At 49.9% G+C, this 23,281-nt stretch overlaps 1 protein-coding gene across 1 annotated transcript in view; it reads right to left on the bottom strand.

Annotated features, from left to right (window-relative positions):
- Positions 1-22,623, bottom strand: part of LOC149372138 (vitamin D 25-hydroxylase-like) — a 28,623-nt gene extending 6,000 nt beyond the window's left edge. Inside the window, exons 1-6 of the mRNA XM_089585849.1 lie at positions 22,468-22,623; positions 13,895-14,172; positions 8,475-8,596; positions 7,506-7,612; positions 4,752-5,056; positions 291-406 (exon numbers count right to left, since the gene is read on the bottom strand). Coding sequence (XP_089441975.1) covers positions 291-406; positions 4,752-5,056; positions 7,506-7,612; positions 8,475-8,596; positions 13,895-14,172; positions 22,468-22,479 — 940 coding nt within the window. The 5' untranslated portion in view covers positions 22,480-22,623. The remainder of the gene's footprint in view (positions 1-290; positions 407-4,751; positions 5,057-7,505; positions 7,613-8,474; positions 8,597-13,894; positions 14,173-22,467) is intronic.
- Between the last annotated feature and the right edge of the window lie 658 nt (positions 22,624-23,281).

Here is a 23,281-nt window from a genome sequence, read left to right as displayed (position 1 = left end):
TTTTAATAGGCATTGATTCATTATGTGTACAATTTGCGGTAGCCTCGCAGTTAACTCTCCACAACGGTAACAGATCCCGGTAATGACCGCGCATGCGCAGTCGCCGCCGGTCTATAGCACGGTAAACGGAAACGTAAGCGCATAAACGATATTCTATAACTCTCTTTTTCTCTTCGCGAAGTACGGCAAAGGCGGGAAAGGTAAGACAAAAGGAAAGGTTTAAAACCTTTTGGTGCGATTAATCGTTGCCTTATGTGGTTCAAACACAGGACATTACAAAGTTGTCTCACTCGTGAGAGGGCCGTCGGCGCCGGGTGGTTGCTTCTTCATTTCGGTGATGTAAATGTCGATGAGCGATCGCTGACGGCTACCATTCTGGGTCTTCTGGGCGATTGCGACTTGCTCTCTGCAATGACACGTCGACGGCAAAATGATAAGAGATGGCCACAGTGTATTCTTATTCCGTGGCTACCTTATTATGCGCCTCAGTTCCACACTGCCGGAGCGCTGGACGCGCGGCTCGTTGTCGCATGTTGTGCATAACTGAGAACTCACGCTTCCTGCATGCAGTTATGTTAATGTGCTTGAATAGACTTTTTTGAAAACCAAATGCAATACGAATAGCGCAGCTTTGCTACTGAATCGACCACGAATCGAATAGTGATTGATCCGATCCAAATAAAGGCGGAATATTTTCATGGACATACGCACTAGCAGCGAATATTCGTGCAAAATGATTAAAGGTGCGGAACTGTAAGATCTTAGCGGTGGCGCTCCAGTACGGAGCTATAACTTATGGATTAACAGCAATAGTTGTGAAAAGACGCAACACTGATGTCCTGTAGGGAGTACGCATCACAAAGTCAGTATAACCGTCTTGTAATACGTATAGAAAAATTACTATTTTCTTTCCTGATGATGACAGAGTATGAACTAATGCCACACCAGGGTGTACATAAGAGGGTCGAGAACTACGTTTGAGCCATGGCCTTCGAGTTGGGGCATCCAGGCAGAGTTTGCTAAATCTAGCTGAAGCTTGGTTCGTAGACCAAACTTAGAGGTCCTGTACGAGCATTATTATGAATGCCTCCGCATGATTGGACCGTGTCTCGGCGTTGCGCCCTCCATCCCGCGCAGACCGATCGCGGCAGCATGCAGTGCATCGTAGGAGTCGGCCCTGTTATTGAAACAGCCGCCCAAAAAACTATGGTCTGCCTTATTCGAACTTCGTACCAATTATTTGAAAAGTATTCAATAACTGGAGAAAATATTCAATTCTTTTAGAATAATTTCGAACAAGCGTTAGTTAATTCGCTAATAAGGGTTAATAGGAGAACCTTCGATTCGCTATTTGGAAAATTATAGCATTCGCTATCGCCAGAGGTCTGTTTCTTTCACACTACTGTGAACCATTCACATGAATCGGTGCGAAAGACCAGATGTGCGGCGTATAGGTACGTCTGAAAACACATGGAAGCGATACTGACCCTTCCCGATTATATTACAGTTATATGCGTGGCACTAAAACACGAAAAGGCGGTTTTGCTAAGCCCCTGAAGCACCATCGTGGTACTGCGAATAATAGTTGCGCAGAAAGAGGAAAAAATCAGCGAATCAACGATCATTTTCCCAACAAGCGGCGAAGCTTATTGGAAGAGATAATTGCCGCACTTTTGAGCATTATGATCTTTAAAATGTTGCACGGACACCGCCTGCAGCTGTCATCATGGTATCGGCCTGAATCATGTGATCTGAGGAGATTGTTTGGCAGCTTAGTGCGTTTTGCATACTCGCCCATGGGGTGAAGGCAGAACAGGCTATCAAGATGCGCTGGCGTATTGGATACACAATGTTGTGCGTGTGTGATGAAGGTGCCTATGGGAGTTTTTTTTCCCTTCTTCTCACGTTCAGTATAATAACTTTGTCGTAAAAGTATCACTAGAAAGTGGGAGGTTTGGAATAGCAGGCCAAAGAAAACATTTCACCTCGTTTATGACAAAACAGTGGACATTGGTTTATGGCTTTATTGGTGTATGGCTCCACTGGTGTATGGCTTTTGTGTATGTAAGCATTCGTGAACGGCCTCTCCGCGTTTCCTGTGCGTTAGGGCTTTTCTTGTGTTTTACAGCAGTCAGTTAAAAGAGATAACTATATTTCTTTCCTCTTCCCTGGGCGACCAGTTTTGGTACCTGGCTGCAAAAGCGGCGAATTGTCCTGCAAGGAGAAGGTTACGTTATTTATGCACTCAATGACGGAACTCGCAAGCGTACCGTGTTCTCACCAAGTGCAAGTCCAGTGCAGAATCCAGGCGCAGACCAAGCTATTAAGAATCCACCTTCCCTACGAAAACCAGCAGCCAATTGTCTCGCCTTATCCTCGAGGCGGTGACGACAGGTAGCTTAGCTGATGGCTGGGAGTGAAAGCCGTGTATTGCTCTACCTTGGAAGGAGATGCAATACTTGCGACGTCTCAAATAATTTGGTTGCCTACGCATGCATGGTGTCAGGCCATGACATGCCTGTATATTCCGGTTACGGCTCCCAATAAATTGTTGCATGAGCTCACATATCTGTTCTCGTTCTTCTCTCGCTCTCGTCTTGAGATGTGCTAAACACTTTCAAATCTCCGCCGTGGTGGCTCAGTGGTTAAGGCGCTCGTCTACCGAGCCGGAGTAGCCGGGTTCGAACCCGACCGCGGCGGCCGTGTTTCGATGGAGGCGAAACGCAAGAGGCGCCCGTGTGCTGTGCGATATCAGTGCACGTTAAAGATTCCCAGGTGGTCGAAATTATTTCGGAGACCTCCACTGCATAACGTCAAGTGTAGCGTGCGAACGCGCAGAAGAGGCGGAAGAAGCGGCGGTGGCACTCGCCCTCACGGATGCGACGTGCACCGTGGTTCTCTGCGACTCGCGTCAGACGGTTAGAAACTTCGCCAAAGGATGGATCTCACAGAGAGCGGCCCAAGTCCTGAGGAACCGGCAAGTCCAGCAGGAGGTAGAATTCCAAACCAGAATTCAATGGTTCCCGGCGCACATGGGAGAAGTATCGAGGACGTATCGCAACCGCAACGAGACGGCACACGCCAAGGCGCGCGAGCTCGCGAACCGCGCCGGCGACCGTCGTCCGTGGAATAGCACCAAAGACTGCTTGACCAGCTACAACGAAATTACCAAGGCCCTCTGCCTGGCCCGCCGAACCTTCCCTCCGCCCAGCGACAAGCTGGACAGGGCGCACGCGGTGACCCTCAGACAACTGCAGACGCTCACGTACCCCAACCCGGAACTATACCACAGGCTTTACCCCGGTACATACCCGACAAATATATGCAAGGTCTGCAACGCCAATGTAGCCACTTTAACTCACATGCTCTGGGACTGTAACAAAAACCTTCACGGTGCTAATTCCGGAACCCTCCCGCCGCGGTTGGCCGCTGCCTTGCGCAGCCCCAGCCTCGGGGACCAACTCTGGGCCGTCCAGCAGGCCCGCGAGGCGACGGCGAGGCAGCGCCTCGACGTCCCCACGTGGGAGACCTAAGGCCCCGTCGGCGAAAGCTCTGCAGGACTATGAATAAAGTTGTTACCAACCAACCTCCACTACGGCACCTCTTTCTCTCTTTCTTCTTTCGCTCCTACCTTCCTCCCTTCTCTTACGGCGCGGTTCAGGTGCCCGCCGATATGTGTGAGACAGATACTGCTCCATTTCCTTTCCTCAAAAACCAATTTACCCAAAATTCCGGTTTGCCTCTCGTAGCACAAATCACCTTCGTTGATGAATGACGTCATCTCTGAGTCTTAGGTGGTAGTGGTGGCGGAAAACATTTATTTACACATGCACTACTGGAGGTATTGCATGAGCTGACCCAGAGGGGGCCAGCCCTTACAAGTACTAGGTGGAGGTCCCTAGTTCGGGACCCCAGTGGCGTCGGCCGCCGCCCGGGCTCGCGCGACCAAGTCCCGTTGGGCCTGCAGGTCAGAGCAGCCGAGCAGGGTCGCCTCCCAGTCCTCCCGGGTTGGGTTGGGGTGAGGGGGGATAGCAGGGTTGGAGGGGCAGGCCCACACCATGTGGTAAATGTCCGAAGACTTCTCCGCACAGTGCGGACAGCTGCCCGAGAAAGAAGGGTCGAAGTGTTTGAGAGCTGCCGGGCACAGCAAAGTATTGGTATACAGGCGAAGCAAAAGCCGCTCCTCCGCCTTTGAGAGACCTTTACACGGGCGGGGATAAAGACCATGGCCAGATTAATAATGTAAAACAATGTCTTTAAAGGAGTAAGCGGGAGTGAATTCGAGTTCCAATCGTCGGGGTCGGAGGGGAATGTCCGGTGAGAGAGCGCGCGGGCAGCGGCGTCAGCTGCCTCATTTCCTTCAAGGCCCATGTGAGCAGGAGCCCAAACGATACGCCGGTGCGCGGGGTCCCCGGTGTAGACGCTGTTTTGGAGAATGCGGTAGGCTAGATATGGTACCCAGCCCTGCTCGACGTTCCGACATGCCCCTCGCGAGTCGGAAATAATTGTTTTTGAATTGGAATCAGATGCAGCCAACGCAATGGTGACCTCCTCCGCGTGTGTTATGTCACGGGCTCGGAAAGTCTTTGCATCGGGCGTGCGGACACATTTCCACTACCACTACAGCGCGAAACACGGTGGTGTACCACTAACAGGTATCACTCCAAAGGCAGCTGCCCGTTGGCTGACGCTCTATAACCACCGATCTTTGAGGCAATACTGAACAATGTAGACGGGTCCGGGCCATCTACCTGGGGAACTCGACGAGCTCCTCAGTGAAGCGTTTGAGGAAGGCGCTCCGGCTGCGAGGTAAGAAGCGCCCGGCCAGGCGTTTCAGCCAACCGGGTAGGTGCTCGACAGGCATCAAGGCCGCGGCCAAGAAGAAGGCTTCCGCTAGGCGGTCCATGCGCCGACGTCGTGGGTCGTCCAGGTCGTAGCGCTGGCCGAACAAGTACAGCGCCACGCAGTTGGCCACGCTGGCCGCCAACAGGGGACGCGCGGCCACCGGCGCACCGCCGCTCTCGTTCAGCTTGTCCAGGAGGTGCTGCACCTCGGCCTGCGAGAAGTAAGGCAACGACTTCCGATTCCCCGCTGCTGCGTCCGACTTGATCTGGCAACTATACGTTATTCCGAATGCTGCGGGTTAGCCGGCGTTTTTGTGATGTCCCAAACACGCTCGTTTATACGGGGTGTTTCACCTAGGACTTTACACTATTTTGAAAGATAGGCTTTTTGTAGGGGTGTGCGAATATCAAATTTTTCGAATACGAATCGAATACGAATACTTGGTTGCGAATATCGAATCGAATATTGAATAATCAAGGACAGACGCATTTAATCACTACAAAACATTTATTTGGGCACCCAAGAACATCACAGTTCAACTATCGATGATTAAATGAACACAAAAGGTGTGTGTGGCTGCACAAAAAGTGTCAAAGTCTCGAACATTATTCTTATAAGAGTGGAAATATCAGAGAAGATGGCTAGTACACAGCATTGATTAAGGCTAGCTTGCCATCAGCACAAAAGCGCGTTCCTGGGATGACGTAAAAGGTTGTCGTGAAGGAAAACCACCTGCACCACATGGTCAGGCAGAAGTAGTTCCCTTCTAACTGAAACGACTCCTCCAGCCACAGAAAATGCCCTCTCACTTGGCACTGACCTGGTACGTATTGCGAGGTACTTCGTGCACAGCTCTGACTATACCAGCTTCGCAGGTATAGCCACAAAAAAGTTCACCAGCGCAGTCAGCTACAGCATGGCCCTTGGAGGAAGAAAGAATTTTCCTTCCGTGTAGGCGCCGCCATGTTGTTATGTATCTGTCGATAGGGCTTGCGGACCGAAATGAACGCCGGTGCTCACAATGAACATTCGGCTAGATACGAATATTCGCGTCGCGTCGAATATTCGAAATAACACGAATACTTGGATTTCGAATCGAATTCGAATAGTAAAAATATAATATTCGAATTATATTCGAAAATTTCGAATATTCGCACACCCCTAGCTTTTTGAGTTAGAAGAGCTCTTTTTTTCGGCTTAGCACATTCAGTGGTGTATTACATCACAATACAGATAACAAGTCCTTACTAGCAGGTTGGTTAACAAATATTCATTAGTTAAATTTCTAAGTATTACTGTTAGGCTCTTTAATTATTGAGAGGCGTGTAGCCCACCGTAATAACATCCATAACAGTTCTTGCAACTTCGAAACCGCGCTTACTCTCGGCGCTGTGGCCTAACCAATTTTGGCTATTTCGACGAGCTCGTGCACTAAAGAGGTTGCTTTGCCTGCAAGCTTATCGAAAGCGTATATATTTTGGCGCGATGCGTTTGGTGTAGTTGCATGTGCGTAAATAAGTTCAACTAACTAGCACGTCGCCCTCCTTTCTTAACCCACGTCTGCGGCCCATCCCAAGCCCCCAAGGATAACGTGGTTTCTCCACAGCACATTGTCCATGGCTCAAATGGCCGTTGCGACCCACACTCTAGCCCACATTTGTGTTTAACAGCAGGTGCACTGTATTGTTATCAGCTGCGATATACAATGCTGACAACAGAAAACGTAGACAAGGCACATTATGAACTACTTCACGCACATATCCACTGTCGTGAGACTTGCGGGCAGCCACGTAGCGATAAAATTATTGTTGTTTTTCTCTTTATTAGGGCATACCTTGTGATTCCGACCCTTAAAAAGTGCAGTGTCGATCACTCTAGCAGGAACACTTAAGCCGCGGTTCTGAAGCTAGAGAAGTGCCAACTGGGGGCGCACTGCCACATTGTCTGAACCTAGCGACATCTTCCGGATCCTGTCACATATACGGTCACGCCGTCTATGTTAGGCGCATTCAGATGGCGCGGCATGAGCGCGAAACTAAAGCCCCTCTGCCTTTCCAACGTAGCCAAAAGTTTTGATACGGCCGCCGTCATCAAATCTGGACCCTTGGGGCGGAGTGCAAAGGCTAAGAAGTCACGTGTCGCCAACAGGTCTATGGCGCACTGAGCCTATCGCGGCCTATATAGCATGATCGGCCGATCAGGCGTTGTGTGCGAGTGGTGCTCCTTATTCCCTCCGAGAGGGTACGCGAGTAGTCGATACCGTTAAAAAGTTGAGGAACCCAATGCGAAACCACGATTGAAGTGATCGCGCTATGAATTATCGAACCTGTATGTTCAAAGTAACTACAAAAGCCGTAAAAATGGTTGCGCTACCTCATATATTGCTGCTGCACTCCAGTCTGGAGCTACATGTCGAATGACCCGCGACCAGTCCTGGGACGACTGGGGGCAATGCGATGCCTTTAACATCACTCCGAGTGCTGACTCGTTAGCGTTGAAGGTTACGATCGCAACGTATGCGATCGCTGCAGTTTTCTACACATATAATTGACGCCTTTAAGCTCAGTAGACTGCGACTAGTCGGCCGCCTTGATAAAGAAGAGTGCAGGGCAGCAAACGCGTGTTCAAAGAGTGCGTTCCGATGACCGAGGGCTTCGTACCTGTACTCGAGTCCGCATCTCGTTCTTTCCAAATCCTAGTTCGGCCATTGCCTGAAAGCAAACTCGCCGGTTCTCCATCCATGCATTGCCGTTCAGTGAGGCGACACCTGGAAAGGAGACAGCAGTGCTTGTTACAGAGAATAACAAAGCTACCAATTATTACAGCCAGTGTTCCGCTCAAAAAGTTTCCGAAATAGCCCCAAAAAGAATCTCTAAACGAGACCAAGCAAGAAATACCGGATGTTTGACCTAAGATGTTCTGCAATTTTTAGGAATAGGTTTTTTGAGTTAGTAGAGCGCTTTTTTCGCCATAGCATTGTCACCGGTGTAGCACTTCAGAATAAATCTAAGACGTGATAACTAGTATCCTGGTTAACCAATACTGAGTACTTAACTTTTTAATATTAGTGTGAGCCTCCTCATTTATTTTATTGAGAGGCGTGTAGCGTGTAGTGCAATCCGATATACTTCGCGACTTTCCGATATTACTTTTACAGGATTTTCAAGAGAATAATCTTTATGTTCCATATAACCAGTAATTGGAAATATCCGTTTTCAGTATATCCGGGCTCGCTGCATCCATTTCAGTTTTTACAGTTTCGAAAACGCTGTTAACTCATCACTGCGGGGGAACAAATGTGGGCTCTTTCGACGAGTTACGCGCACTGGAGTGGTTGCTTTGCCTGCAAGCTTCTCGAGCGCGTGCATTTTAATGCAATGTTTCTTTTTGTCGTCAGTGTTCTTTGCGCTGCTTTGCCTTTTACTAATCAACCAACTAGCTCATATAGGCACTCTTCTTTGTTTTGCAGCAATGAGGACGCGCACCTAATTGATTAGATTTGGACTAATTGTATAAAAATCTAGTAATGAATTTTCTAGGGGCTTTTGTCGCTCCACAGACGTTTTCCGTGGGAATTTATTATATTTTTTTGCATATCTAGCAGCGACGGCGATATAGGTGTGGCTTACCTTTCACCTCGTTCCTGAGAACCCATTTCGAAGATCGATCCAGTAGCTCTTTCCTGGTGAAGAACTTCTTGACGGTCTCGTAATCATTGAGGAACACCACTTTGACACCTGCCAGTTTTAACCTGTTGTAGAGTGAGCAAACGTGGAGCTTTCAGGAAAACGAGGCTCGAAATTTCTCCTATTCAGACAGTTTTTTTTTAGTCACAACAATTCTGTCCTCATGCGCTCCTCGCTACCAGGGGGCGCATGCCGCTTGCGAAGAAAGGATGAAGGGAATTCACTATTGAGTCACAGAAGAAAGACAGAGGGTCCTAATCACACAGAGAGTGACAAGGGCAAGATTATGTGCAACACTCGGATGTGTTGTTTGGTGGAAGGAAGGAACAATAAACTGCTTCAACTTTCTTTCTCGATGTGTGTGTGTGTGTGTTGTGTGTGGGTGTGTTGTGTGTGTGTGTGTTGCGCGTGTGCGTGTTGCGTGTGTGCGTGTTGCGTGCGTGCGTGCGTGTGCGTGTGCGCGTGTGTGTGTGTGTGAGAGAGAGAGAGAGAGAAGCCAACAGCCACACAAACCAAGGAACACAGGGAATCTTTTTATATTAATTTGTTTTGTGGTTTTGCTCAATGGAGAATATTACTCAATATGTCATCGCTTAAAGATAATTGATTAGAAAGGTAGAAGAAAAAACAATCACATGCCGCCGGTGGGAACCGAAACCACGACCTCCGAGTTACGCGTCTGGTGCTATACCAACTGAGCTACGGCGACGACTGTCAGATCTGCTTTCGAGGAACATGAGTGTCTAGAAACTCCTGAAAGTATCTCGATCTGGAGAGGCATTACCGAGGGCGGTCGTCTGATTTGCAGCTAGACTGCCCGCTGGGCAGAAATTCTGCCTTAAATGCTAGAATATCTATGGGTAGTACCTCAAGTAGGAGAAAATTTTGCAAGTATCAAGTACTGAAGCGAAGCAACAGGTCACAAGAACCAAAGGCCCATGCGCCATAAAAGCGGTCTCAACGAAGGTCGCACAAAGCAGCAAACGAAATGAGAAAGGTTGCTCTAAAAACCGCATAAACAAAAGTGAATTGGATGGAATGAAATTTCTTGCGGTTTAGTCGGAATTACTTTTTATTAGCCAACGTTCCACGTCAAGCAAATCTCGTTCATCACCCCTACCCCGTACCGACTGCCTCCGCTGGACGGTTAATTGGTAAACCTAGTCAGTGCACCCATTGTAATTGGAATCCTGCTGATGGCAACGTGTACTACTCACTTTTTGTTTCATATTTTTTTCTCTTTTTTGCGACATTTCTTTTTCGCATCGCACGCAAGGAACATCAATTACGAAGTCAAAGGGTGGACATTTCTGTGTTTACAGACTTTCCGATACGCTAGCTGAGGACTGTTATGGAGGAGAAAAACAAAAAATTAGGCAATGGCTTAGCTCTGGTTAAGCCTGGATATACAAGCGAAAAGCTTCATTTATGCTTGGTTTGACGTGATGGCTGTCTCAGTTCGCGCACAATGCACTGGGAGCGCCACGATAACGGTGGAGGCGTTCGGCCGTCCCCACACTGCCTGTGTGGAGGCGAAGGAGGAGACGGAAATCTGCGCGGTGAAAATTCAGGGGGCTCTTTGCCTCTCTAAAGTGCTGCAAGGGGAAAGCATTTCCTGGCGCACTGTTTTTTTATGCGAAGTATACTACTTTAGCTACCACTTCAGCCCTTCACCGTGGTTATGCGCCTCCAAATCACGTGATACATGACGTCACACCACGTGACACGATGACGTCACGACAGTAGAGAAACGGGGGCCCACCTCGCGCCGTCGCTGTGGTTGTGCGCCTCCAAATCACGTGATACATGACGTCACACCACGTGACACGATGACGTCACGACAGTGGAGAAACGGGGGCCCACCTCGCGCCGTCGCTGTGGTTGTGCGCCTCCAAATCACGTGATACATCACGTTACACCACGTGACACGATGACGTCACGACAGTGGAGAAACGGGGGCCCACCTCGCTGTGGTTGTGCGCCTCCAAATTACGCGACACGATGATGCTTCGCATTCTCCACGCTTAACCAAGTTAAGCCTCAGCCATTTTTTATTTTTCATATTGTATTTGTTCATGTCATTTTTTATTTTTGTTTATTTTCACACTTTATTGTTTTTTATTGTTCATATTTTATTTCTTGGTATTATTTTTACTTTTTGTTTCTTTTCTTATTTTTGTTGTTTTCGTTTTTCATATTTAATTTCTCGCATTTCGTGCTTTATTTTTCTTATTTTTATTTTTATATTCCTTTTATCTTATTTATGAAACCCATGCACTCACTAGATGCGCCTTTTATTCATGCTCAAACCTTGAGCCTTCGTGCCGGACCAAAAATTTGAAGCCGATGCGGTATTCAATATTTGGTCCGCCACGAAGGCTCAAGGTTTGAGCATGAATAAAGGCGCATTTTCCTTGCACCAAAACATTTTTCTATAAATTACACACCGAAACTCTACCTGTCAACACATGGCTCGATAGGAAAAACATCTTTGTGTCTTCTGTAAAGCGCCGCTTGTGCAATGTGCCTGAAACAATTGAACATTGTTTTATAGACTGCAAAGAAGCGATTTTGTTTTGGGATGTGTTGCAGAGGACGCTGCGGAAAGATTTTCTTCTAAATTCTTACAGTGTGCGCTACCTCGTTGTTTCCAAACCTGACTCGAACCCCTATGACATGATTCTTCTGATTGGACTTCATAGCCTTTGGAAAACGCGCATGCAAGACCGCAACGTTGAACCTGTCGTTTCGCTCAGAATTCATTTTAGCCGAATGTTGCTGCAGGTAACGGACATTTACAAAGAATTAGACTTTTTACCGGATTGGTTTCCTCTCCTGATGCACTGCATATCGTTACAGGCCTTTTAGTTCTAATATGTTTACTATAGTGTTTGTCCTACGTAGCGCCTACTTAGGTTCCCTGTAAAAAGAAGTTTTTTCGTGCGTGTGTATATACACACACATATGTATATACTTTCTGTACAAAACCATGCAAATAAATACCATGAAAGGAAAAAAAAGCCTTCGTGGCGGATTGGCAGCGTCCCCAAGGTTAATTAAAATAGGTCGCGAAGCCGGAGCCTGAATGTGGTCCAGAACTAAGTGCTGGCGACATCAAATTAGTGGTGGAACTAAAGCGCCAAAATAAAATGAGTGGACAAACACGACTAGAAGAGGAAAATAATTAGGACATATTTTGTGTTTCAAAAGCATTCGAAAACAATTGCAGTGATTCCTTTTTAAAATGTTTTAGTTGTGTGCATTTTGTTAGAAAGTATAGCGCTTGCTTTGTAAAAATTTTTATGACAGCGTTCGCTCAGAGCAGCGGCAATGGCAGCGGGACGATGTCAAGGTTAACGGTGCTCTGATGTCATACCCTTGTCATATCTTTTGACCATTCTGCTTGCTTTTGTTTGAAACTCGATTCTGCAGCCCTACTGTTTCCTCGTTGTTTGTTGCTCGAGTTCTTGGTGTGCATCGTTCGTGTACAGTTTCCGCTTTTCCCTTTTGCCAGCGCTTCTGTGTAGTTTCGTTCGGTTGGGTGCGGTTCTGTCGCTTTTGCCCCAAAAGGGCATCGTCTGTGGCCATGGGGCCCCCGTACGCAAAAAAGAGGTGTGCGGTTGCACGATGTGCGAGCGATAACCTGTCTGGCGGCGTCACATTTCATCGCTTCAGCGCTACACCTGCGACATTCAGCGCGACACCTGAGGCGAGGACGAAGGAAAAAGGCACAACGAGAACTGACTACCTAAAAATGGCGTTGGTGGTCGGCACTCATCGTGTCTTCTTTCTTCGTTCTCGTGTCGGGTGTCGCGCTGAAGCGTCGTGGCGTTCAGCAGTTTATTTTTCCCGCCAAGCAGCACGTGACGCTGACGTCACGAATATGACATCACTAAAACACGTGACTTCAACGTCGCGTTTTTGTTTTAATTATGACGTCACTGTTTAGTTGTCCACGCATTTCGAAGACGGCGCTGGCTGCGCACCATGAGCCGCCATGTTTTGAACGTATGGGCTTCTATGCAGCCTACACTACCATAGTACATCTACCTTGGCGTCCCCGCTTAAAGTGACAAAGACCCTGGTTCGATTCGCAGCCTCGGCGCAGTTTCTTTTTAAGTAGTGACGCCGAAACGTGACGTCACTCGGTCGCGGCATACGGCATGCGCGAAGCTCGGCTCCGACCCTCATAATGAAGCTTTTCGCTAGAAAAAGACGTTATGGAAATACGAATGTACTGTCGCGAGTAAAAGAGATTAGCACACATGACGGAACACCGGAGCGCCGGAATGGCAACGCGTGCCGCTGCGGGTGGCGAAGAGGCTGATAACGAGAGCGCCGGGCCATTCCCATTCTACAGTATTAGGGAGGTTCAGCGAAGTGTCACGGACCAGCAGAATTACTGGCTAAAAGCAGCGCTATCATCTATTGTTCCCGCGAGTTCCCTTTGACATACCATCGAGGACATAAAAAAAAAAACAGTAATAAGAGGAAGTCATCTTTGCTCATGATAACCGAGCCAAAATAAATGCGCTGTCGCGTAGGGTTGACACTTTGTCGCTCGGGCGGGGCACGCTTGATAAAGCTTACTTTCTGCCGTCCTCCCCTTGGCTGCAAACATGGAAACGGCCTGATAGGCAGGTCTGCGAACCGTAGCGCCGCGTGGCGAGATATCAGAATTCTGATCGCCAGTTACCTGTGCTAATATTTTTTGCTCGCGATTGTACCACTCCAACCTTGCCACAGCAGATCATAACATGATGCAGTCAAGTCGAGTCTAGTCAGCGGGAACACACCGACAGCAGACGAAAACAGATCGTGTTTCCACTCAGTGACTTCTCTCTAATATTTTGTTTGACTGTTTCTGAGCGCCCCGTGAATATGTGTATGGTACGGCTGTTCCCACGAGCATATCAGCTGAGAGAGATAATTCGGTTCTTTAGTTCTTGCGCCATTGTATATTTCCCGCTCGATGCACGCTATAGATGTTCACAGATTTAGATCAAGAAGCTATCGGGAAGGCTGGGGATGGTCAGGAGTCACGGGTAGAGGTGGAGACGGAGGTATCCAATAATCGCACGCAATAAAACATGTTCATTCAATCGATTCATGAAACAAAAGCTACGGGATCATTTTTTTTTGTTTCTCCGGCCCACAGAGCTCCATTTTCCTGTCCTTCACATGCACGCACTATATTTATGTTCCTCCTCACAGACCTTATTTTGCACGGCAAGTGTCTCTGATACATAGTCACTAGCAAAGTGTACTGCGCGTACGGGCTAGCTTTTCGGACCGGTGTGTGTGTAAACATTCTGGACTTGTGTGCCCCGATGTGCGGATGTGTGCAGCAACAGGATGCTCACATGAAGACGGCTCCGTACTGCGCGGCCCACCGCGGATACTGCGTCAAGTGGAAGTTGCCTGAGTTGCACTTCACGGACAGGAGGTTCCCCAGCATAGGCAGCCCTCGAGGACCTGGGGGCAGCGTTGGACGGGCCTTGCTGCTTCCGTCCCGATGGGACCACCACGCGAGCGCCAGCAGCGACGCCAACAGCACGGCGACCAGAGACGCAAATGTGCTACAGCAGAGAGCCACGACGCCAGGGAATTGCGCCGCCGCCATTAGGCTGTTCATCAGCGCCTGCAAGGTGTGCCGCGTTACACGTAGTACTGTGCGGTGTGAAAAAAAAAAATCGCAGGCTATCTATGCTCAGCCAAGTGGCACCAAAACAGAATGAGCTCATAGGGATGCCGACGCGAAATCCTCGGACGGCAGCCACATAAATTACGGGTCATGGAGATCTGCCAGACACCGTTCCACTTTCTGAGGACGTCATGCACGCAGGTTGTCGCTTTGCCACATGTTCAACCTTTAACTGACGTGGCTGACAGTTACTTCATCTCTCTCTTTCCTCTTTAGGTCTCCTCGTCCTTTTGCCCTCTCTCTTACCTGCATGCAGAAAAATACTATAAGCGGCCAGTGAGCCTCTGCTTCCTGTGCGGGTATAAACACGTGCACTTGAAACGTAGTGGTGACTGCAGTCCGGTGAACAGGAAAACAGCGAGAATATCTTCGAAACGAAACTCTTTATTTGGGCTGACTTGCGGCCGCAAAGAACTGAATCACTCGGCTGCGGCGTAGCCACAAGCGTGCTCGGCGGTCGTCGAACAGAATGGCCGCCGCTGTCAACCGTGCGCTTTTATGCGAAGCATACTAAAATAGCCCAACCCAGCTCCTCGAGCGCGGCAGTGTCGTTACCATTGACCTTTCGTGACCTCCATGTCATACCACGTGATGCGTGATGTCACAGCAGATGAAAAACGGGGGCCCAACTCGCGCCGTCGCGCGAGGCGTCGTGACCAAGGATGAACACGTGGTGCGTGACGTCACAGCAGATGAGAAATGGGGGCCCAGCTCGCGCCGTCGCGCGAGGCGTCGCGACCAAGGAGGACCACGTGATGCGTGACGTAACGACATAGGAGAAACGGGGCCCCAGCTCGCGCCGTCGCGCGAGGCGTCGCGACCAATGTGTTTCCTGCTTCTGCCGCTAGGTGCGCTGTAGTGAACACGTGATGCTGGAGCGGCGGTATACAAGGGGGTGCGCCTGCCTCTGCTAGGCGTACACGGGATAGAGATGCCTCCTGGAGACAGGGCTGCTCGTTGGAATGAGAAGCAAAAGTTGCGGCGTGCTACAGACTGATGAAGAGCGTGAAGAACGTCTAGCCAAGCGGCGTGCTCGATATGCAACTCGGCGACAATATGCTTCGCATCTGACTAGGCTTAACCTAAGCTAAGCCTCAGCCATTTTTTAAAGCTGATAGCGAACCTTCGAGATAAAGCTTGGAAAGTTACTAGAACATTCGGCGCAAAGTAGAATAGGCTCCGCCTGGATGCGATCGATTGAGATAAATCTAGGGGCGTCTTGCGTCACAAACAAAGCGATAAATTGGCGTGCCGGCAGCTTTCTAGAACGAACAAACAAACATTCGCGGCATTACTCCCCTCTCAAAGAGGCATCAAATCGATGCTTTAGAACGTAATTACGGTACCAACAATAAAAAAGAGATTGTCCAAAAATAAACACCGAATGTGGAAACACGGCATCCTTTACCGTGCATGATAGGGCTTTAGGCGGACGACATGGACTACTTCTGGTCGTACGTGGCGTCGCTGGGATGCAGTCTTGGTCAGGGATGACTTCATAGTCCAATTCACCTAGCCGACGAAGAACCTTGTACGGGCCGAAATAGCGGCGCAAAAGCTTTTCACTGAATCCTCGGCGGCGAATGGGCGCCCACACCCAGACTCGGTCTCCTGGCTTGTATTCCGTGTTGCGTCTCCGTAGGTTGTAGCGTCTGGAGTCGGTCCGCTGCTGGTCTTTGATCCTTAATTGGGCAAGTCTTCGGGCTTCATCTGCGCGTTGAAGGTAGGCGGCGACGTCGACGTTATCTTCATCGGTAACGTTGGGCAGCATGGAGTCTAGCGTGGTCGTGGCCTCCCTGCCATGGACGAGCCTAAAAGGCGTCATCTGGGTGGTCTCCTGCACTGCGGTGTTGTAGGTGAAGACAACGTAAGGCAGGGTGATGTCCCAGGTCTTATGTTCGGCATCGACATGCATGGCGAGCATATCGGTGATGGTTTTCTTGAGGCGCTCAGTCAGTCCGTTGGTCTGCGGGTGGTATGCAGTTGTCCTCCGGTGGCTGGTTTGGCTGTAATGCAGGATGGCTTGCGTCAGTTTCGCCTTGAAAGCTGTCCCTCTGTCAGTGATGAGCACATCGGGGGCGCCGTGTCGCAGAAGAATATACTCCACGAAAAACTTCGCGACTTCTGCTGCTGTTCCGTTCGGTAGGGCTTTTGCCTCGGCGTAGCGAGCAAGGTAGTCGGTCGCTATAATGATACACTTATTTCCAGACGTTGATTTCGGGAAAGGGCCAAGCAAGTCCATGCCGATCTGCTGGAAGGGCCTTGAGGGGGGTTCAGTGGTGTTCAGAAATCCTGCTGGTCGGGTTAGAGGGGTCTTTCGTCGCTGACAATCTCGGCAGGTTTTCACATAATGTGCGACATCGGCAGACAGACGGGGCCAGTAATACTTGTCTTGAATCCGGCGGAGGGTGCGAGAAAACCCGAGATGTCCAGCTGTCGGCTCATCGTGTGAGGCCTGAAGAATTTCTCCGCGCAGACTTGCAGGTACAACAAGGAGGTAGACTTTCTTGTTCGCTGCAAAATTCTTCTTCACGAGGACATCGTTCTGTAAACAGAACGAAGACAATACTCGCTTGAACGAGGCGTGGGGTGAAGACCTTGCCTTCCAAGTATTCGATGAGGCATTTTATGTCGGGGTCCGCGCGTTGCTGTTGTACAAAAGAGCTGGAGCTGATGGGTCCCAGGAAGGTGTCCTCATCGTTGTCCAGCGGTGGTGCATCTACAGGGGCTCGTGACAGGAAGTCGGCGTCAGAGTGCTTGCGTCCGGGCTTGTAAACGACGTTGACGTCAAACTCGAAGCCGCAGGCTCCATCGAGCGAGGCGGTCGGAGGGTCCTTCAAACTGGCGAGCCAGCACAGTGCGTGGTGATCGCTAATTACTTTGAACGGTCGTCCGTACAGGTAGGGGCTGAATTTCGACGTAGCCCAGATGATGGCAAGGCACTCCTTCTCAGTTGTCGAATAATTAGCTTCGGCTTTGGACAGGGAACGGCTAGCGTATGTGATGACCTTCCCCACTCCGTCAGCTTTCTGAACGAGGACAGGGCCTAGGCCCACACTAGTTGCGTCTGTATTAATTTGTCTCGGCGTTGTCATGAAAGTGCGCGAGGATCGGTGGGGACTGTAAACGACACTGAAGTTCCTTGAAGACTTCCACTTGCGGGCTTCCCATTTAAATGGCACGTCTGCCTTTGTCAGGTGGATCAGTAGCTTGGCGATGCGCGAAAAGTTGTTGACAAATCGTCTGCAATACGCGCACCGTCCGAGAATCTGCGCACAGCTTTCTTATCGGCCCGTGACGGAAACATTACGATAGCAGCTGTTTTCTGCGGGTCTGGGCGTACTGCCTCCTTGCTAACGATGTGGCCTAGAAAGAGCAGCTCTTCATAGGCAAAGTGGCACTTCTCTGCTTTCAAGGTTAGGCCGAACGATTTGATTACGTTTAGTACTGTTCGAAGCCTTTTTAGGTGCTCCTCAAAGTTCGAGGCGAAGATAACGACGTCATCTAAATATACCAGACAAATCTGCCACTTCAGGCCTGCCAGCACTGTATCCATTACTCGCTGAAATGTCGCTGGTGCGGAACAGAGACCAGACGGCATCACCTTGAACTCGAAGAGGCCATCTGGAGTGATGAATGCGGTCTTCTCGCGATCTCTTTCATCGAACTCAATTTGCCAGTAGCCGCTCTTGAGGCCCATCGATGAGAAATAATTAGCGTTGCAGAGCCCGTCCAGTGTGTCGTCGATGCGAGGGAGGGGTAGACATCCTTCTTTGTGGTGTTGTTCAAGCGGCGGTGATCAACGCAGAATCGAAGTGTGCCGTCTTCCTCACTAGAACAGCCGGTGCGGCCCAGGAGCTCTTTGAAGCTTGGATGACTTCGTTGCGAAGCATTTCTTCCACTTGGTTCCGGATGGCTTGTCGTTCTCGCGGCGACACTCGGTAGGGGCTTTGGCGGAGTGGTCGGGCGGAGTGGTCGGGCGTGCTGGTCGGTTATAATGCGATGCTTCGCAATCGGCGTTTGTCGGACCTTCGGAGATGACGAAAAGCACTCGCTGTAGCTTCGAAGATGATTGCGGATCTGGTCTTGTCTGTTCCGGGGCAGGTCTGGGTTTATATCGAAAGTTGGCGAGTTCTCTTGGTCAGGCGAATCTGCTGCGGATGGGTCGGAGAGGGCGAAGAAGTCTCGTACGTCGGATATTTCGTCGAGGAAAGCAATTGTCGTTCCTTTGTTAACGTGCCAGTATTCTTCGCTGAAGTTAGTCAGCAGTACTTCGACTTGTCCTTTGCGGAAATGTGCGATGCCTCTTGCGATCCCGATTCCTCTGTCGATAAGCAACTGCATATTCTCCTCGATAATGCCTTCAGTGTTATTCGCTTCTGTGGCGCCTACGGTGACGATGACACTTGAGCGGGATGGGACACTCACTTGTTCCTCCAGGACACTAAGTGCACCGTGATGTTCCGGAGTCCTCATCGATGGGATGACCTCGTCCGTGGAAAGTGTGATCAGCTTGGATCGCAGGTCGATGATCGCCTGATGCTCATTAAGGAAATCCATGCCCAAGATCACTTCGTGGGAACATTGCCGTAGCACTACGAAGGTCGCGGGGTAGGTATGTCCCTTGAGAGTCACTCGCGCTGTACATCGTCCTGATAGCGTAATGAGGTGGCCCCCTAAGTTGCGAATTTGCGGGCCGTCCCAAGCGGTCGTTACAGGCCAATGCATCTGTGCGGGCAGTGGCGAAGTATATGACCGGCTTCGCCGCAATGGAAGCACAGCGGGCGGTTGTCGGGGGTCCTCCAGGCGTCGCACTTCATGGGGCTTGGGCGTCGTTCGTAGGCTGGGCGGGCGGGGGCAGGGGGGCGGCGTTCGTGAACAGCTGGTTCACGTCGAAGAGGCGGTCTTCGGCTCTCTCGTTGGGGCTGAGGACTGCGTACTGCCGCGGCGTAGGTTATGGCTGGAGCTTGAGCTGGAGGCGAAGATGGCGTGGTCCCAAGCGCATGTTGCACTTCTTCGCGTACGATTTCTTCAATGGTCGCCACTTGAGGTTGGTTTGAAGGTGGTAATAGGCGACGCAACTCTTCCCGTACAATTTCGTGAATGACATCCCGCAGGTTGCCTCCGAATGCTGCGCCATTCGAGAAGGTTGTTGAGGTCACTTGGAGCTGTCGAGGGAAATGGCGGGCTCGTGCTTCCAAAGTTTTCTCAATGGTGGCTGCTTCGCTGGTGAATTCGGCGACGGTCTTGGGTGGATTGCGGGTCAAACCAACGAAAAGTGCCTCTTTAACACCACGCATCAGAAGCTCCACCTTCTTACCTTCTGTCATCTCAGGATCGACTCGTCGAAAACGGCGCTTCATGTCTTCTACGTATGCGGTCACTGACTCGTTCGGGTGTTGGATGCGTGACTGTAAAAGCAGTTGAGCTCTTTCTTTTCTGATGATGCTCGTGAAGGCCTTCAGGAACACCAGCTTGAACGGCTAGAGAAGCTTCACGGTTTTCGAACCAAATTCTTGCGGGTCCTTCCAAGGCGAAGAAAACATGGTTCACTTTGGTCTGGTCGTCCCAACTGTCGAACACGGCGACACGCCCAAGCTGTTCCAGCCATTCTTCGGGATCCTCGCCCGGTGAAGCGTTGAACGCGGGCGGCAGTCGGGGTTGGTGTGAAATAATAGAGGCTGGTGTCGTAGCCATGGCTGACGTCGAAATTGAGGAGTCCTTCTTCGCTCGCGGGCGGTCCGGTAGCAGTCCGAATTCTGGTGGACGCCTCTGGACACGACGGCTGCTTCGTCCTTCGCCTTCGGTTGGGACGGCTTCTGCGGATTTCTCGTGACCTTCTCCGAGACGGCTCGGGCTACTTTGACGGCTCCCAGGCGGTGAGGGCGACAGGGACATCCGTTAGCACCTACACCAGATGTCGCGTAGTGCGGACTGCAGTCCGGCGAACAGGAAAATAGCGAGAATGTCTTCGAAACGAAACTCTTTATTTGGGCTGACTTGCGCCCGCAATGAACTGAATCACTCGGCGGCGGCGTAGCAACAAGCGTGCTCGGCGGTCGTCGAACAGAATGCCCGATGCTGTCGACCGTGCTCTTTTTAAAGCTGATAGCGAACCTTCGAGATAAAGCTTGGAAAGTTACTGGAACATTCTGGCGCAAAGTAGAATCGGCTCCGCCGGAATGTGATCGATCGAGATAAATCTAGGCGCGTCTTGTGTCACAAACAAAGCGATAAATCGGCGTGCCGGCAGCTTTGAAGAATGAACAAACAAATATTCGCGGCATTCGCAGCAGCCGACATTCGCGACAGCGCCTGCAAGGTGTCCCACTTTACACGTAGTACTGTGCGCTGTGAAAAAAAAAATCACAGGCTATCTGTGCTCAGCCAAATGGCACCAAAACAGAATGAACTCATAGGGATGCTGATGCGAAATTCTCTAGCGGCAGCCACATAAATTACGGGTCATGGAGATCCGCCAGACAGCGCTCCACTTTTTGAGGACGTCATGCTTTCGCGACAGGTTGCCGCTTTGCCAAATGTTCAACGTTTAACTGACGTGGCTGAGAGTTACTTGATCTTTCTCTTTTTCCTTTAGGTCTCCTCATCCTTTTACCCTCTCTCTCTCCTGCACGTAGAAAAATAGTATTAGCGGCCAGTGAGCCTCTGCTTCCTGTGCGGGTATAAACACGTGCACTCGTACTTCTGATCGCTGTTTAAAACATTATTTTCATTTTCGCTTAATGTACCATCTTTGACACACGTAACCATGCTGCAAGGTTTGCTTCTCAGTCGTGGAATGAAACACTTATCGTATCCCTCACGCTATAAATATGTGTAAGTTAAGGAAAACCCCTTTTTTCACTTTTCAAGACCTGTTTATTTTAAGGGAAGCCGCAAGGGCTCCACTATGTGAGTGAGAAGGAAACCACGCACCCTGGTTACCTTTGAGAAAGACGGTACGTAAATAAACCCGCCCGCTACCGGGAACTACCACCCAGACCCTCCTTTCGGTGCGTGCTATAGAAAGAAGCCCATTTAACGCGATAACGTTAAGGCTGCCGTTCAGCGGGAAAAAACAACGGAAACATGACATCACTCGAAACGGGACGTGACATGTTGTGTAGTTCAATAATTCAAAGTTGTTTTTTCGCATTTTTATGAGTAAGCAACAAAAACACAACACCGGACGATGGCTAGGGCGTCGCCTCAGCTTTGTCACCGGGTTACAATGAAGCTTGGCGCAGGGGCGGGGGGAGGGGGCCTCATAAAAATGGCTCTCACCGTAAAAGCGATAAGACGGTGTCCTAGATTTAGTATACTTTAAGTCTTTTTGGTGCCCCACGTGCAACGTTCAAAAAACCATCCATAAAAATTGCGATAGGATTTAACTTGACGTCTTGCAAAACCACCCGGTTTCTCTGTAACCTAATTCTCCGATTGGTCGAGATGGTCGGGATGTCATCGGCATTGCCAAATATGAAAATCTGAGGACTAGAATCTTTGAATGCCATCCATTCGATTGCCGTATGGGATTCTACTAACCTGACCAAATCGTCCATCTCGCGTTGCTTCAGTGGTTATAGTGCTCGGCCGCTGACCGTAAAGACGCTGGTTCGATCCCGGCCGCGGTGGTCGCATTTCGATGTAGGCCCGTGTACTGTGCGATGTCAGTGCACGTTAAAGAACCTCTGGTGGTCGAAATTATCTGGAGCGCTCCACTACGGCGTCCCTCATAGCCTGAGCTGCTTTGGAACGTTGAAACGCATAGACTGCAACCCACCCCGTAATCCCCACTAGTTCTCATACCAATGTCCACTAATTTTCCTCAATCCATTATCAAGGGTGGGCCTACTTCCCGAATTTGGTGGCCCTTTGCAATGTTTGGGGTGGGCCAATTTTCAAATGCGATCGCAGTTTCTGTAGAAACGTGCTTAAGAAGGTCCCAAGTTTTTTCTACGAGTTTCGGGAAAATTGTCTCGAAGCTGAACTACGATAAAGCCAGCTGAAGTAGTTCGTTCAACTGCAGCCTCAAATAGGTCATATACCAGCCGCGGTGGTGGAATTTCGATGGAGGCGAAATTCTAGAGGCCCCTGTGCTGTGCGATGTCAGTGCGCGTTAAAGAACCCCAAGTGATCGAAATTTCCGGAGCACTTCGCTACGGCGGCCCTCATAGCCTGAGTCGCTTTGGGACGTTAAACCCCAATGAAACCCAACTAAACCAAACATACCATTTCTGGCATGGTCCCCAGGCCAAACCGCTTGTGATCGGTGGAGATGGGCGGCTGCAAGGCGAAGCACAGGCTTTTCAAAATAAGACGTCAGCAACGAAGTACACTTTCCCCGCCGAGCTCTCACGGGCGGGTAAACGCAGCCGTATTCACCAATGCGACTCCACCACTGAAACAAAAGCTTCCGTCGGACAGTGTTCACTACATGTGGCGAGGACGACAAACAGGGGGTAGACAGTAAAAAAAAAAATAGAAACAAATTAAAAACTTGTTTCTATAGCAGGTGTACCGGGGGAAGTGTCAGTCTTCGTACTGTCGTGTGGCATGCGCTATTAGGGGCGAGTCAAGTCCCTCAACTCGCGGATATCTTTATTGCAGCAACATTACCCGCGGGGTTGTTTGACAGGGGAGACCACATTGTGGGGTCCACCAGAGTGTCGCTGCGTGCAGGAGAACGCCTACTCTGCACCTTAGTGTTATAATTCGGAAATGCATTTAGGGCTACATTTTGCACTTTACATGTACGCCTTGCGGTTGCTGATACCCGCCCATTCGTGCACTGTTGCTTGGTTTCTTCGACGTCAATGCCGTTTTAAATTCTGATTTGAAATAGGGCTTAGATGCCAGGAATGGTTTGATGACTCAAAGTGCGAAAGGGCTGCTTTCGGCAAATATATTAGGGCGGAAGCCTTTAATGGCTCATACTCCCGTCCGTCTGTCGGCGTTTCATCCAGCCCCAGAGGTGACTCATCGACTGTGACGGGTGTCCACCGAGACATATGAGACAGTTACTGCGTAATTTCCTTTCCTCAAA

This window comes from Amblyomma mixtum, chromosome 1 (assembly GCF_055824585.1).
Source record: "Amblyomma mixtum isolate Tamu chromosome 1, ASM5582458v1, whole genome shotgun sequence".
Lineage (NCBI taxonomy): Eukaryota > Metazoa > Arthropoda > Arachnida > Ixodida > Ixodidae > Amblyomma > Amblyomma mixtum.
This window is presented reverse-complemented; position numbering and strand designations above follow the sequence as displayed.